Source organism: Vulpes vulpes, chromosome 2, assembly GCF_048418805.1.
Source record: "Vulpes vulpes isolate BD-2025 chromosome 2, VulVul3, whole genome shotgun sequence".
Classification (NCBI taxonomy): domain Eukaryota; kingdom Metazoa; phylum Chordata; class Mammalia; order Carnivora; family Canidae; genus Vulpes; species Vulpes vulpes.
Genome location: NC_132781.1, coordinates 75,643,469 through 75,656,943, shown reverse-complemented (window position 1 = coordinate 75,656,943; position 13,475 = coordinate 75,643,469). Strand labels below are relative to the sequence as shown.

Genomic DNA, 13,475 nt, shown 5'->3' with positions numbered 1-13,475 from the left:
GAATTTGATTTTTAAAAACTTGGCATTTTGTTTTTATACAAAGATAAGCTTTCTTCACCAGAATTTTTTTTTTAAGATAAGGCAGATGACTGTTTATTTCATCTATATCTTTTTAAGATTTTATTTATTTATTCATGACAGAGAGAGAGGGAGGCAGAGAGAGAAGCAGGCTCCACGCAAAGAGCCCAATGTGGGACTTGATCCTGGGACTCCAGGATCAAATCCCGAGCCAAAGGCAGACGCTCAACTGCTGAGCCACGCAGGCATCCCCACCAGAAATATTTTATGATAACTCTATTTACCTACAAACATGATAAAAATTCAACTTTTATCCTTAGCGTCTTGTCTTGATTTAAAAAAACAAAACAAAACAAAACAAAAAAACAAACAAACAAACAAACAGGGCAGCCCCAGTGGCGCAGCGGTTTAGCGCCACCTGCAGTCCCAGGACATGATCCTGGAGACCTGGGATTGAGTCCCACGTCGGGCTCCCTGCATGGAGCCCGCTTCTCCCTCTGCCTGTGTCTCTGCCTTTCTCTCTGTGTGTGTCTCTATGAATAAATAAATAAAATCTTAAAAACATAATAAAATAACAAACAAAAGGACTTCATTTTCTAGTCAACATGTAAGAAGCTCAGAAGCTGCCACTCCATTCTGATGACAAGTGAAAAGCTAAACAGACTGGAAAATAAACAACTCTTCTAGGAGAACACAAGGCAAACTGCTGCTCCCAAGATTGAAGAGACCAACAAGAGAATAGAGAAAAACAACTTATTGGAACAGAGCTTCATGAGTGGAAACCAACTGTAGGAATCAGTGCCGGGGTAAGAAAACCAGAACTGTAATTGACAAATTGCTGGAGACTCAGATGGATAACTGCGTAAAAACTCCAGGGGATCCAGTCATAGTGGGGTCCCTACAATTTTGTGATATTTATCTTCAGGAGCTTGATGAGATTCCTGCAGCAAATATCAGAGAAATCCCCTGGTGCTTCCAGAGGAGGGAAAAGGGAAGCATTCTGAGATATACTAAAGCATTCTGGTTTTTTTGTTTTGTTTGTTTAAAGATTTTATTTATTCATGAGAATACACAGAGAGAGAGAGAGGCAGAGACACAGGCAGAGGGAGAAGCAGACTCCATGCAGGGAGCCTGATGTGGGACTCGATCCCAGGTCTCCAGGATCACACCCTGGGCTGAAGGTGGAGCTAAACCCCTGAGCCACCTGGGCTGCCCAGCACTCTGTTTTTATTAACAAGGCCTACCTTCAGGGAAAACTAGTTAACCAGAACCTAACCTGCTGGGGTATTATCAAACCCTAACCTAGGGAAGAGAAATACCCAACTCCAGCCCATTCCAGTCATCTTGTCCCACGTAAGGAAAGACATAAACAAAAACATGTATGTGAAGTTCACAGTCCAGAGGCACAGGCTCACTGAAAGACTGAGAACAATCATAGAACTATAGAACACTTCTCCCCCCACACCTTATGACATTACTAAAGGTCTGTTTATAGCGGTTTCTTTTCCTTAGTACATCATTTTTGGCTACCAAAGAAAATTACAAGACATACTATAAGCCACTGGGTGGCTCAATTGGTTGACTGTCTGACTCTTGATTTCAGCTTGGGTCTTGATCTTGGGGTTGTGAGATGAAGCCCCGTGTTGGGCTCTGCACTGGGCATACAGCCTACTTAATACAAAACACAAACAAAAGAACAACCACACAGACATCAGAACCATATTCAGCATCAGAACCATACTCCAGTATGCAGAGTTGTTGGGATTATCAAAACAGGAAGTTAAAACAACTTGATGATTAATGTGATTAATGTGCCAAGAGCTCTAATGGATAGAGTAGATAGCATACAAAGTCAGATGGGCAATGTAAGCAGAAATGAAAAATTTGAGAAAGAACCAACAAGAAATCCTAAAGATAAAAAAAAAAAAACCATTGTAACAGAGATCAAGAATACCTTTGATGAGCTTATTAGTAGACTATACACATCTGAGGGAAAAAAATCTCTGAGTTTGAGGATATCTCCATAGAAACTTCCAAAACTGAAAAGCAAGACTAGACTGGTGGAAAAAAAAAAAAAAGAACAGAATATCCAGGGACCGTAGGATAACAACAAAAGATGTAAAATGCATGTAATGTGAATACCAGAAGAAGACAGGAAAAAAAGAAATAGAAGAAATATTGGGAACAATAATGACTCTGCAGATTTCCCTAAATTAATGTCAGATATCAAACCACAGATTCCAGAAGACACCACCAATCAGGTTAAATGCTCAAAAAACTACACATAGGCATAACATTTTTGAGTTACAGAAAATTAAAGATATGAAAAAAAATCCTGAAAGAAGTCAGAGGAAAAAAATACCTTACTTATAGAAAAACAAAGATAAGAATTACATCTGACTTCTCCTCAGTAACCATGCAAGTAAGAAGAGAGTGAGTGAAACATTTAAAATGTTGAGAGGAAAAACCCACCAACCTAGAATTCTGTACTTTGTGAAATTATCCTTCAAAAGTAAGGGAGAAAGCCTTTCTCATATGAATGAAAATCTAGGGAATTTGTTAACAATAGACTTGCCTTGCAAGAAATGTTAAAAGAAGTTCTTCAGAGAGAAAGAAAATTGTACAGGTCAGAAATTCACATCTACTTAAAGGAAGAGTACAGGAAAAGAAATAAGTGAAGGTAAAATTAAAACTTTTATTTTTAATTTAAAAAAAATTTTTTTTTAAGATTTATTTATTTGAGATAGAGAACACAAGCAGGGGGAGGGGCAGAGGAAGGGAGAAAGAGACTCCCCACTGAACAGGGACCTTAACATGGGGCTCGATCTCAGGACTTCAGGATTATGGGCTCAATCTCAGGACCTTGGGATCATGACCTGAGCCAAAGGCAGACACTTAACAGACTGAGTCGGGTGCTCCTATTTTTTTTATTCTTAATTAATCTCCTAGAGAACAGTTTCTTCAGAATAGAATACCATGATTCTTATGTGTTGCATATTTATACTTTTTTTTAAAAGATTTTATTTAGGGATCCCTGGGTGGCGCAGCAGTTTGGCGCCTGCCTTTGGCCCAGGGCGCGATCCTGGAGAACCGGGATCGAATCCCATGGGCTCCCAGTGCATGGAGCCTGCTTCTCCCTCTGCCTGTGTCTCTGCCTATCTCTCTCTCTCTCTCTGTGTGACTATCATAAATAAATAAAAAATTAAAAAAAAAAGATTTTATTTATTCATTCATGAGAGACACACACAGAGAGAGGCAGAGACATAGTCAGAGGGAGAAGCAGACTTCCTGCAGGGAGCCCGACGTGGGACTTGATCCCAGGATCCCCAGATCACGCCCTGAGCCGAAGGCAGATGCTCAACTACTGAGCCACCCAGGCGTCCCACATTTATACTTATGTATATAAAAAAAATGAATGACAGCAATAATACAAGGGGTAGGAAAGGAAGAATTAGGATTTTTTGTTACAAGGTGCTTCTACTACCTATGAAGCAATATAGTGTTTGTTATTTAAAAGTAGATTTGAATTGGCTGTAAATGTATACTGCAAACTCTAGAGCAACCACTAACAAAAGTAAAAGAAGTATAACCGATGTACTAAGAAAGGAGAGAAAATGGAATCATGTAAAATGTTCAATTAAAACCACAAAAGGCAGAAAGAGTGGAGGACAAAAATAGAAACAAAGAAAGAAGGCAACAAATAAAAAACAGTAACAGATAATGGTGGCTATTAATCCAATTATATCAATAATCACTTGACTGTCAATTGTCTAAAAGCACCAGTTAGTAGACAGATATTGTCAGAGTGGATCAAAAATCAAGACCCAACTATATGTTGCCTATAATAAACCTACTTTAAATATAAGGACATACAGATTAAAAACAAATGGATGAAGAATGATATACCATGCTAACACCTATTGAAAGAAAGCAGGACTAGTTATATTAATCTTAGAGCAGATTTTAGAGTGAGAAAAGCTATCAAGGATAAAGAGGGAAATTATATAATGACAAAGGGATCAATTCTTCAAGAAGATACCACAATTCATATATATGCACTTAACAACAGTGTGTCAAAGTACATGATACAAAAACGGATAGAACTTCAAGGAAAAATAGATGAATCTGCTATTATAGTTGGAGACTTCAGCACCCTCTAACAGAAATGGACAGATTCAGGGAGCAGAAAATTAATGAAGATATAGTTGAAATCAGCAACACCATCAATAAACTGGATATAATGAATATAGAGTACTCTATCCAACAAAAACAGCATACACATTTTCTCAAACTCACATGGAATATTCTCCAAGGTAAACCACATTGTGGGCCATAAAACACTCTTTAGCAAACTTAAAAAAAAAATTTTTTTTACCATATCTAGTTTTAGGCCACAGTGGAATTAAGTTAGAAATCAATAATGAAGATAGCTGGAAAATCCCCAAATACTTAGAGATTAAACAACACAATTCCAAATACCACATGGGTCAAAGAAAAACTCTCAAGAGAAATTTTAGAGTATTTTGAACTAAATGAAAATGAAAACACAGGTTATCGGGGATCCCTGGATGGCTCAGCGGTTCAGTGCCTGCCTTTGGCCCAGGGCCTGATCCTGGAGTCCAGGGATCAAGTCCCGCGTCGGGCTCCTGGCATGGAGCCTGCTTCTCCCTCTGCCTGTGTCTCTGCCTCTCTCTCTCTCTCTCTCTCTCTCTCTCTCTCTCTCTCTGTCTATCATGAATAAATAAATAAAACTAAAAAAAAAAAGAAAACACAGGTTATCAAAACTAGTGGGATGCAGCAAAAGTAGTGCTTAGAAGGAATTTTTTGCATTGAATGCATAGGTTAAAAAAGAAGAAAGCTGTAAAATCAATCATCTAAATTTCCACCTTAAGAAACTAGAAAAGCAAATTGAACCCAAAGTAAGCAGAAGAAAATAAACAATATAAGCAACAGCAGAAATCAACTAAATTGAAAACAGAAAAGCAATAATTGGGTGGCTCAGTTGGTTAAGCCGATTTAACTCCGACTCTTACCTCAGGTCTTGATCTTAGCTCAGGTCTTGATCTCGGGGTCATGAGTTCAAGCCCCATATTGGACTCCATGCTGAGCATGGAGCCTACTTAAAAAAGATAGATAAAAGAAAACCAAAGTTGGTTTTTAAAAAAGATATATAAAATTGACAAATCTATAGCCAGGTTAAGAAAAAAGAGAAGGGACACATAAGTAATAACATAAATGTAAGAGGGATATCATTACAGATCTCACAGATATTAAAAAGATAATAAAGGAATACTATTAACAACTTTATGCTCACAATCTGACAACCTAGGGCAAAATGGATCAATTCCTTGGAAGAAACAATCTCCTCAAACTTATACATGAAGAAATAGACAATCTGAATAGATCTATACCTATTTAAGAAATTAATTCAACAATTAATGACCTTCCAAAACAGAAAGTACAAAGCCCAGATGGGCTCACAGGTGAATTCTACAAAAAGTTTAAGGAAGAAATTATATCAGTTCTCTACAGAAGTAATACTACCTAACTCATTTTGTGAGGCCAGAATTACCCTAATACCAAAACAAAGACATTACAAGAAAACCACAAACCAATAGATACAAAAGTTGTCTACAAAATATTAGCAAGTTTAATCCAGCAACGTGTAAGTATAGTTATACACCACAACCAAGTGGGATTCATTCCAGGTATGCAAAGGTGGTTTAACATTTAAATATCAGGGGTTCCTGGCTGGCTGAGTTGGTTAAGTGTCTTCCTTTGGCTCAGGTCATGGTCCCAGAGTCCTGGGATCAAGCCCCAAATTGGGCTCCCTGCTCAATGGGGAGTTTGCATCTCCCTCTGCCCCTCCCTCTGCTCATGGTGTCTCTCTCTTTGTCTCAAATAAATATTGTTTAAAAAACATTTAATTCAATTCATATAATCAATCACATCAATACGCTAAAAAAGAAAAAAAAATCAATACACTATCAATAGAGGCAGAGAAAACATTTGACAAAATTCAACACTCACAATGAAAACTCTTAGTAAACTAGGAAAATAGGGGAATTTCTGCAACTTGATAAAAATAAAAAAATCTATGAAAAGCTATAGCTAACATCATACCTATTGCTGAGAAACTTGAAGCTCTCCCACTAAGATCAGGAACAAAGCAAAGATGTTCCCCTCACCACTGCTTTTCAACATCATACTGGAAGTCCTAACTAATGCAATAAGACAAGAAGAGTAAATAAAAGATATACAGATTGAGAAGAATATACAATTGTCTTTGTTTACAAATGACATGATCATCTACATAAAACACTGGAATCAGGGATGCCTGGGTGGCTCAGCAGTTAAGCACCTGCCTTCGGCTCAGAGCATGATCCTGGAGTCCCAGGATTGAGTCCCACATTGGGTTCCCTGCATGGAACCTGCTTCTCCCTCTGCCTATGTCTCTGCCTCTCTCTCTCTCTCTATGCCTCTCATGAATAAATAAATAAAAATCTTTTAAAAAATTGGAATCAGCAAAATAACTTCTGGATCTCATGAGCAATTATAGCAGGGTTGCCAGATACAAGGTTAACACACATAAGTCAATTGCTTTCCTATATATCAGTAATGAATTAGTAGAATTTGAAATTAGAAATGCAATACCAGGGCAGCCCGGGTGGTTCAGCGCTTTAGGACCACCTTCAGCCCAGGGTGTGATCCTGGAAACCGGGGATCCAGTCCCACATCAGGCTCCCTACATGGAGCCTGCTTCTCCCTCTGCCTGTGTCTCTGCTTCTCTCTCTCTGTTTCTCTCATGAATAAATAAATAAAATCTTTTTTTAAAATGCAATACCATTTGTATTAGCACCCTCTCAAAAATGAAACACATAGGTATTAAATCTGACAAAATATTTACAAGATCTATGTGAGGAAAGCTACAAAACTTCAATGAAAGATATCAAAGAAGAACTAAATAAATAGAGATGTTCCATGTTCATGAATAGGATGAATCAATGTTGTCAAAATGTCAGTTCTTCCCAACTTGATCTATTGATTCATTGCAATCCCAATTAAAGTCCCAGCATGTTATTTTATGGATATAGACAAACCAATTCTAAAGTTTATATGGAGAGGCAAAAGACCTAGAAATGTCAACATGATATTGAAGTAGAATAAAGTTAAAGGACAGATGCCACTGACTTTGAAACTTACCATAAAGCTATTGTAATCAGAACAGTGCAATATTAGTGACAGACAAATAGATCAATGAAACAGAACAGAGAACCCAGAAATATACCCCTATAAATATAGTCAACTGATCCTTGACAAAGAAACAAAGGCAATACAGCAGAGCAAATGTGGTCTTTTCAACAAATGGTGCTAGAATCACTGGACAAACATATCCAAAAAATGAATTTCGGCTCAGAGCTTATGACCTTGACAAAAATTAACTCAAAATGGATTACAGACCTAAGTGTAAAATGCAAAACTATAAAACTCCTAAAAAATAACAAGGAGAAACCTTAGATGGTCTTTGTTATGGTGGTGACTTTCTAAATACAACACCAAAGGTAGGTACTATACATGAAAAACAAAATTGAAAAGCTGAGCTTCATTAAAATTAAAACTTTCCGCTCTGCAAAAGACACTATCAAGAAAATGAGAGGACAAGCCAGAGACTGGGAGAATATATTTACACAAGAAACATCTGATAAAGGACTATTATTCAAAATATTCGGGATCCCTGGGTGGCTCAGCAGTTTGGTGCCTGCCTTTGGCCCAGGGTGCGATCCTGGAGTCCCAGAATCGAGTCCCACGTCGGGCTCCCGGCATGGAGCCTGCTTATCCCTCTGCCTGTGTCTCTGCCTCTCTCTCTCTCTCTCTCTCTGTCTATCATAAATAAATAAATCTTTAAAAAAATATTCAAAGAACTCTTCAGACTCAACAATCATAACACAAACAACCCAATTAAAAAAGGGGCCAAAGACCTTAACAGATACCTCACCAAAGAAGATACACAGATGGCAAACAAGCACATGAAAAGATGTTCCACATCATATTCCGTTAGGGAAATGCAAGTTAAAACAATAGTTGAATACAACCATACACCTATTAGAATGGCTAACATCCAGAACACTGACAATGCCAAATGCTGTTGGGGGATGTGGAGTAACAGGAATTCTCCATTCATTGTTGGTGAGAATACAGAATGGTACAACTACTTTGGAAGACAATTTGGCAGTTTCTCACAAAACTAAACATATTCTTACCACATGATTACACTCCTTGGCATCTATCCAAAGGAGCTGAGAAATTATGTTCACATAAATACTTCATATGGATGTTTATAGAAGTTTTATTCATAATTACTAAAACCGGGAAGCAACCAAAATGTCCTTCGGTAGGTGAATGGATAAATAAACTGTGGTACATCCAAACAATGGAATGTTATTCAGAGCTGAAAAGAAATGAACTATTCAGTGATGAAAAGATATTGAGGAACCTTAAATGCATATTACTAAATGAAAGATGCTAATCCAAGAGGACTATACGTTGTATGATTCCAACTATATGACATTCTAGGAAAAGCAAAACTATGGAGACAGTAAGATCAGTGGTTGCCAGATGGGGGAGGGGAGAGGATCAATGGGTGGAGCACAGAAGATTTTTATGACAGTGAAACTACTTTGTGTGACATAATAATGATGAATATATGTCATTATACATTTGCTAAACCCATGGAATGAATATACAACAGCAAGAGGGAACTCTAATGTAAACTATGGACTTTGGGTGATAATGATGTGTCAGTGTAGGTTCATCAATGGGAAAATATATCCCATTGTACCAGGGGATACTGATAATGAGGGAGGTTATGTGCAAATGGGGATATATGGGGATTATCTCTATGTTCTGCTCAATTTTGCTGTGAACCTACAACTGCTTTAAAAATAGTCTATATTTGGTACCTTGGTGGCTCAGTGGTTGAGTGTCTGCCTTTGGCTCAGGTCATGATCCTGGGGTCCTCCGATTGTGTCTCACATAGGAGGACCTGCTGGGAGCCTGCTTCTCCCTCTGCCTATGTCTCTGCCTCTCTCTCTCTGTCTCTCATGAATAAATAAAATCTTTTAAAAAATAATCTATATTATAGGAAAGGAAAGAGGACCAACATGATACTAATGCAGGAATTTACTTCCCTGTTTCAAGAATCGAAGGGGGAGAGCTCCAGCCATCCAGGACAAGAAGGAAGTGGGGATAGATGATAAAATTGCTTAAGTGCCTAGGACCAATAATGAGAATCAGCACATCACAAGGAGCTTTCCAACTTCCAGGTTGCCAAAAGCCAAGGCCTGATGGACCCTTCCCCAGGAGTGGACCAGGTCCTAAAGCAGGGCTGTTCCCTCCCCTAAACTGAGGCCTCCTACCTGACAGGCTGTGTACACCCATGTGATCCATTAGAGGGTCAGTGTGGTCAGTGGAATGGAGTTAGGGGAGCCCCCTCCTTGGCAGGATTTCCTCCATCTTCACATGCTGGACATAGCAGTCAGCTCCTGCACTGATGATTCCTCCAATCTAAAGAATATTGGGACACCAAGAAATTTGGGACTTTCTTTCTCATCACTTAAGGTTTGGGTTTCCTCCTATTAGTAGTGATAATGAGACTAATCTTTTACTTAAATTGAATTTTCATGAACCTACCTTTTCCTATAGTGTTTTGGAGTTTGGGTGTGTGTGTGTGTGTGTGTGTGTGTGTGTGTGTTTAAAGACTCTATTTATTTATTCATGAGAGACACAGAAAGAAAGCCAGAGACATAGACAGAGGGAGAATCAGACTCCATGCAGGGAGCCCAATGTGGGACTTGATCCTGGGACTCCAGGATCACGCCCTAAGCTGAAGGCAGACACTTAACCGCTGAGCCATCAGGTGTCCCCCCATACAGTGTTTTGTAAATATTATTTGTGTGTTAAACTTAAGTGAACCATTTATATTATGTGTTAAAATATTGCATTGAAGTTATATAAATATATTCTATTTAGCAATAACAACTTTTAGTAACCAAAAATATTAAAATAAGTAAAAATTATATTAGAAAAAAACACCTAAGCATACTGAGTTTTTTAAAAAAAGATTTGAAAGGAGGATCTGTTCTGCAAATCCTCCCTTTTAAAATTTGGCATCTGTGGCAAAATAAAAAAAAAATTAGTGAGGATGATTAGCCCCTTTGAATGTTAGCACATAGCCTCAACTATCAAGTAGTGGGTTGAAATGGAATATGCTTGAACTTAGGCATACATGTGCAAAATGTTAATTGCCCTCCGAGAGATGAGATGTTAGAGTGTGATACTTGAAGGTTGCTGGCTTTCTCACGTTCAGAGCTGCAGAATAATGTTGAACAGTATCATATCACAACAGCCACTTGGGTTTCTAATGTCAGTCAGACCTTCTTTTATCTGTCTTGTGGAAATTGAATCATACAATATTTCAGGATTGTTAGAAACCCTGGATTTTAGCCTCTGCCCTAAAAATTGCCAAATAATGGCCTTTGGACAAATCTAAACCTAACAGAGGCTCGCAGGACCAAGAGATGGAGAGACATCCTTGTTGTCCTTGAACTCCTGAAATCTGCCCATGCCTAGATTTCCCAGTATAATGAGTCCTCCAACCCCTCAATGCCCTTTTTGGGCACACACAAATTTAAGTTCAATTTCTATCATTTTTAACTGCAAGAGTTCTGGTACATAGTTGGGGCTCAACAAATGTTGACTTAATAATTGAAGAGACAGATCCACTCCATGTGCTAACAAAGTTTCTGAGCCTGGAATGCTGGCAGTGGTCACTATTCTAGGGTAATGAATGCCACCTATGAGGTTTCTTGGGAAGGCTGGCAGCCAGGCAGCCTGTTTGACAACACGCCAACCTGTCTTGGCTGAGTGCCATTTCATTAGAAACCCCTGCGACATGTACGTCCCTTACTAGCCTGAGAGCATCTCAAGTCCCAGCTTTAATTATCCTCAGTATCAAGCAGCCACCACGATGTTGGCACTCAACAGCTCCTCACTAAGGGAAAATCTCCAGCCACGACACTTACTATCAAAATGCAGAAGCTAGAATCAGAATGTGAGAAAAACAAGACTGAATAGAGTTATCATTCCTGATCCTAAAAGCTTTTGGCATCACTTTTGAAGTAGGTGTCCAGGAAATAATGTATATCCCTGACTACCTTAGAAAACAAGGAAAAGACAGAATCAGAGTTTAGGGCTGGAAGTAGTCTGCATTTGATTTAATCTTTTTCCAGAGTGAAGACCAGGTAAGATACCATGTGGTTAAGGGATTTGTCCAAAGGTCATTATTTGGTGATCTTTGGGGCAGAGGCTGAAATCCGGGGTTTCTAACAATCCTGAAATATTGTATGATCCAATTTCCATAAGACATAAGAGGGAAGGGGTTGTAAAAAACAAGGTTATAAAAGTTCTGGTATATTGTATTTTAAAGATATCACATGGGGGCTCAGCAGTTAAGCATCTGCCTTTGGTCCAGGGCGTAGTCCTGGAGTCCGGGGAGTGAGTCCCACATCACGCTCCCTGCATGGAGCCTGTTTCTCTCTCTGCCTATGTCTCTGCCTCTCTCTCTGTGTCTCTCATGAATAAATAAAATCCTTATAAATATCACATGTAACAAATTGATGTTCTCAACACACACACATATGGTACCAACAGTTGTGCTATTCACAAGATACAGGGTTTATAAAATCACTTATAGAGCACAATGATTTACAGTGCACTTCAGTAGACAGTGTGCCCTGTAACAAGACACAGGTTGTAGATGAATTATTCTTGTAATCCTGTGTTTGTCACTGTGTGTAGAACTTCATGTGAAGAAAACTTTAAAAAAATCTAAATTCAGGGGCAGCCCGGGTGGCTCAGCGGTTTAGCGCCTGCCTTCGGCCCAGGGTCTGATCCTGGAGACCTGGAATCGAGTCCCATGTCAGGCTCCCTGCAAGGAGCCTGCTTCTTCCCCTGCCTGTGTCTCTGCCTCTCTCTGTCTCTCATTAATAAACACATTTTTTAAAAAATCTAAATTTGAGATTTTTAAAAAATATTAGATTGGGCCCAAATGACACACTGGTGTCGCCCATCTCGCACACCCACCTTATGACTGCTGTGCATTTACTAGAAACTGATGGAAATCAATCTTAGTGATGGAGGCCTTAGAATATTATCCCTCGCAGTATGATTGGGAAACAAAGGCCCGTGGAGAACCCGCTCCACAGAACCTCTGAACCTATCAGGGACCTGGCACGGCTGTCCCAGTGGTGCTGTAACTAGAATGGAAACTGCTGTTGTCCCCAAAGCCTCCGCAGGGGAACCTCTCCGCCCGCGGGCGCGCGTCGCCTTAGCAACAGAGGAAGCGCAGTGAGGCTGGGGGCGGGGCTTCGGGGCAGGGGCGGGGGCGGGGCCTAGGGGCCGGGGCGGGGCTATGGGGGCGGGGCTATGGGGCGGGGCGCACGCAGCCAAGCACCCCCAGCCCCCGGTCCTGCAGAAGGCTCGCAGCGCGCCCGCCCCGCACGAGGGTCCGCGCAGCGCGCTGCGGGAGCTTCTGGGACGTCAATGGAGAAACAATTTTCAGGCTCATCTGAGTTTTCAGATGGGCATGGCACGACGGAAATATCCACTGCCTCCGAACCCCTTCAGAAGCCCTTTGTGCTCAGGCTCCTCGACGTGCACAGCAAGTTTGAGGGGCCCGAGGAGCCGGAGGAGGAGGCCCGCAAGCAGAGCCAGGGAGACCGATACGAGTGTGAGGAGTCCGAGGAGACATCTGAACTGCACAGTCCCTGTGAGCCCCACAAGCCTTATGAGCCCTGCAAGCGCTATAAGCCCCACAAGGCCTCTCAGTTCCACGAACCCTATGAGCTCCCGGAGTCCCACAAGGCCTACGAGCCCCATGCACCCCGTGAGCCGCGTAAACCCAGAGAGCCCCAGGCTCTCCACGAGCCCCGCAAGCCCAGTGGAGCCGAGCTGCTTCCCGGCGCTGCCGTGGTGGTCTCCCCTTCTCTGGTGACCAGGTTCCCGCCACGGGTTCTGCGATATTCCCCGAGAGGTAGGTGTTGGGGCCCTTCCCAAGGGACTGAGGGTCCTAATGTGAATGTTTGCATGCAAGAGCTCACTTTGTTTTAAAGAAAGGTGTTTTTTGTCTCATTTACCTGCTGCTTTGTAGTCCTCTATCTTTGGACTGTGTGGGACTCTGACAATGAAACTGAATATCTTCACTCTCTCCTCCCTTTATCTGATGACCTCCTAGCTGTCTTTGATTATTCATTGTAACTTTTTTAAAAAGATAGATTTAATTAATTAATTAATTAATTAATTAGAATGAGCAGGGGAGAAGGAGAGAATCTCAAGCAGGCTTTCACTCCCAGCATGGAGCCCTAGCTAGGCTGGATCCCACCACCCTGAGATCATGACCT

At 40.6% G+C, this 13,475-nt stretch overlaps 1 protein-coding gene across 1 annotated transcript in view; it reads left to right on the top strand.

The window, feature by feature from the left end:
- The first annotated feature begins 12,540 nt into the window (after positions 1 to 12,540).
- The window catches only part of SPMAP2L (sperm microtubule associated protein 2 like), a 47,806-nt gene continuing 46,871 nt past the window's right edge, over positions 12,541 to 13,475 (top strand). The window contains exon 1 of the mRNA XM_072748923.1: positions 12,541 to 13,108. Within this exon, the coding sequence (XP_072605024.1) occupies positions 12,619 to 13,108 (490 nt within the window). The 5' untranslated portion in view covers positions 12,541 to 12,618. The remainder of the gene's footprint in view (positions 13,109 to 13,475) is intronic.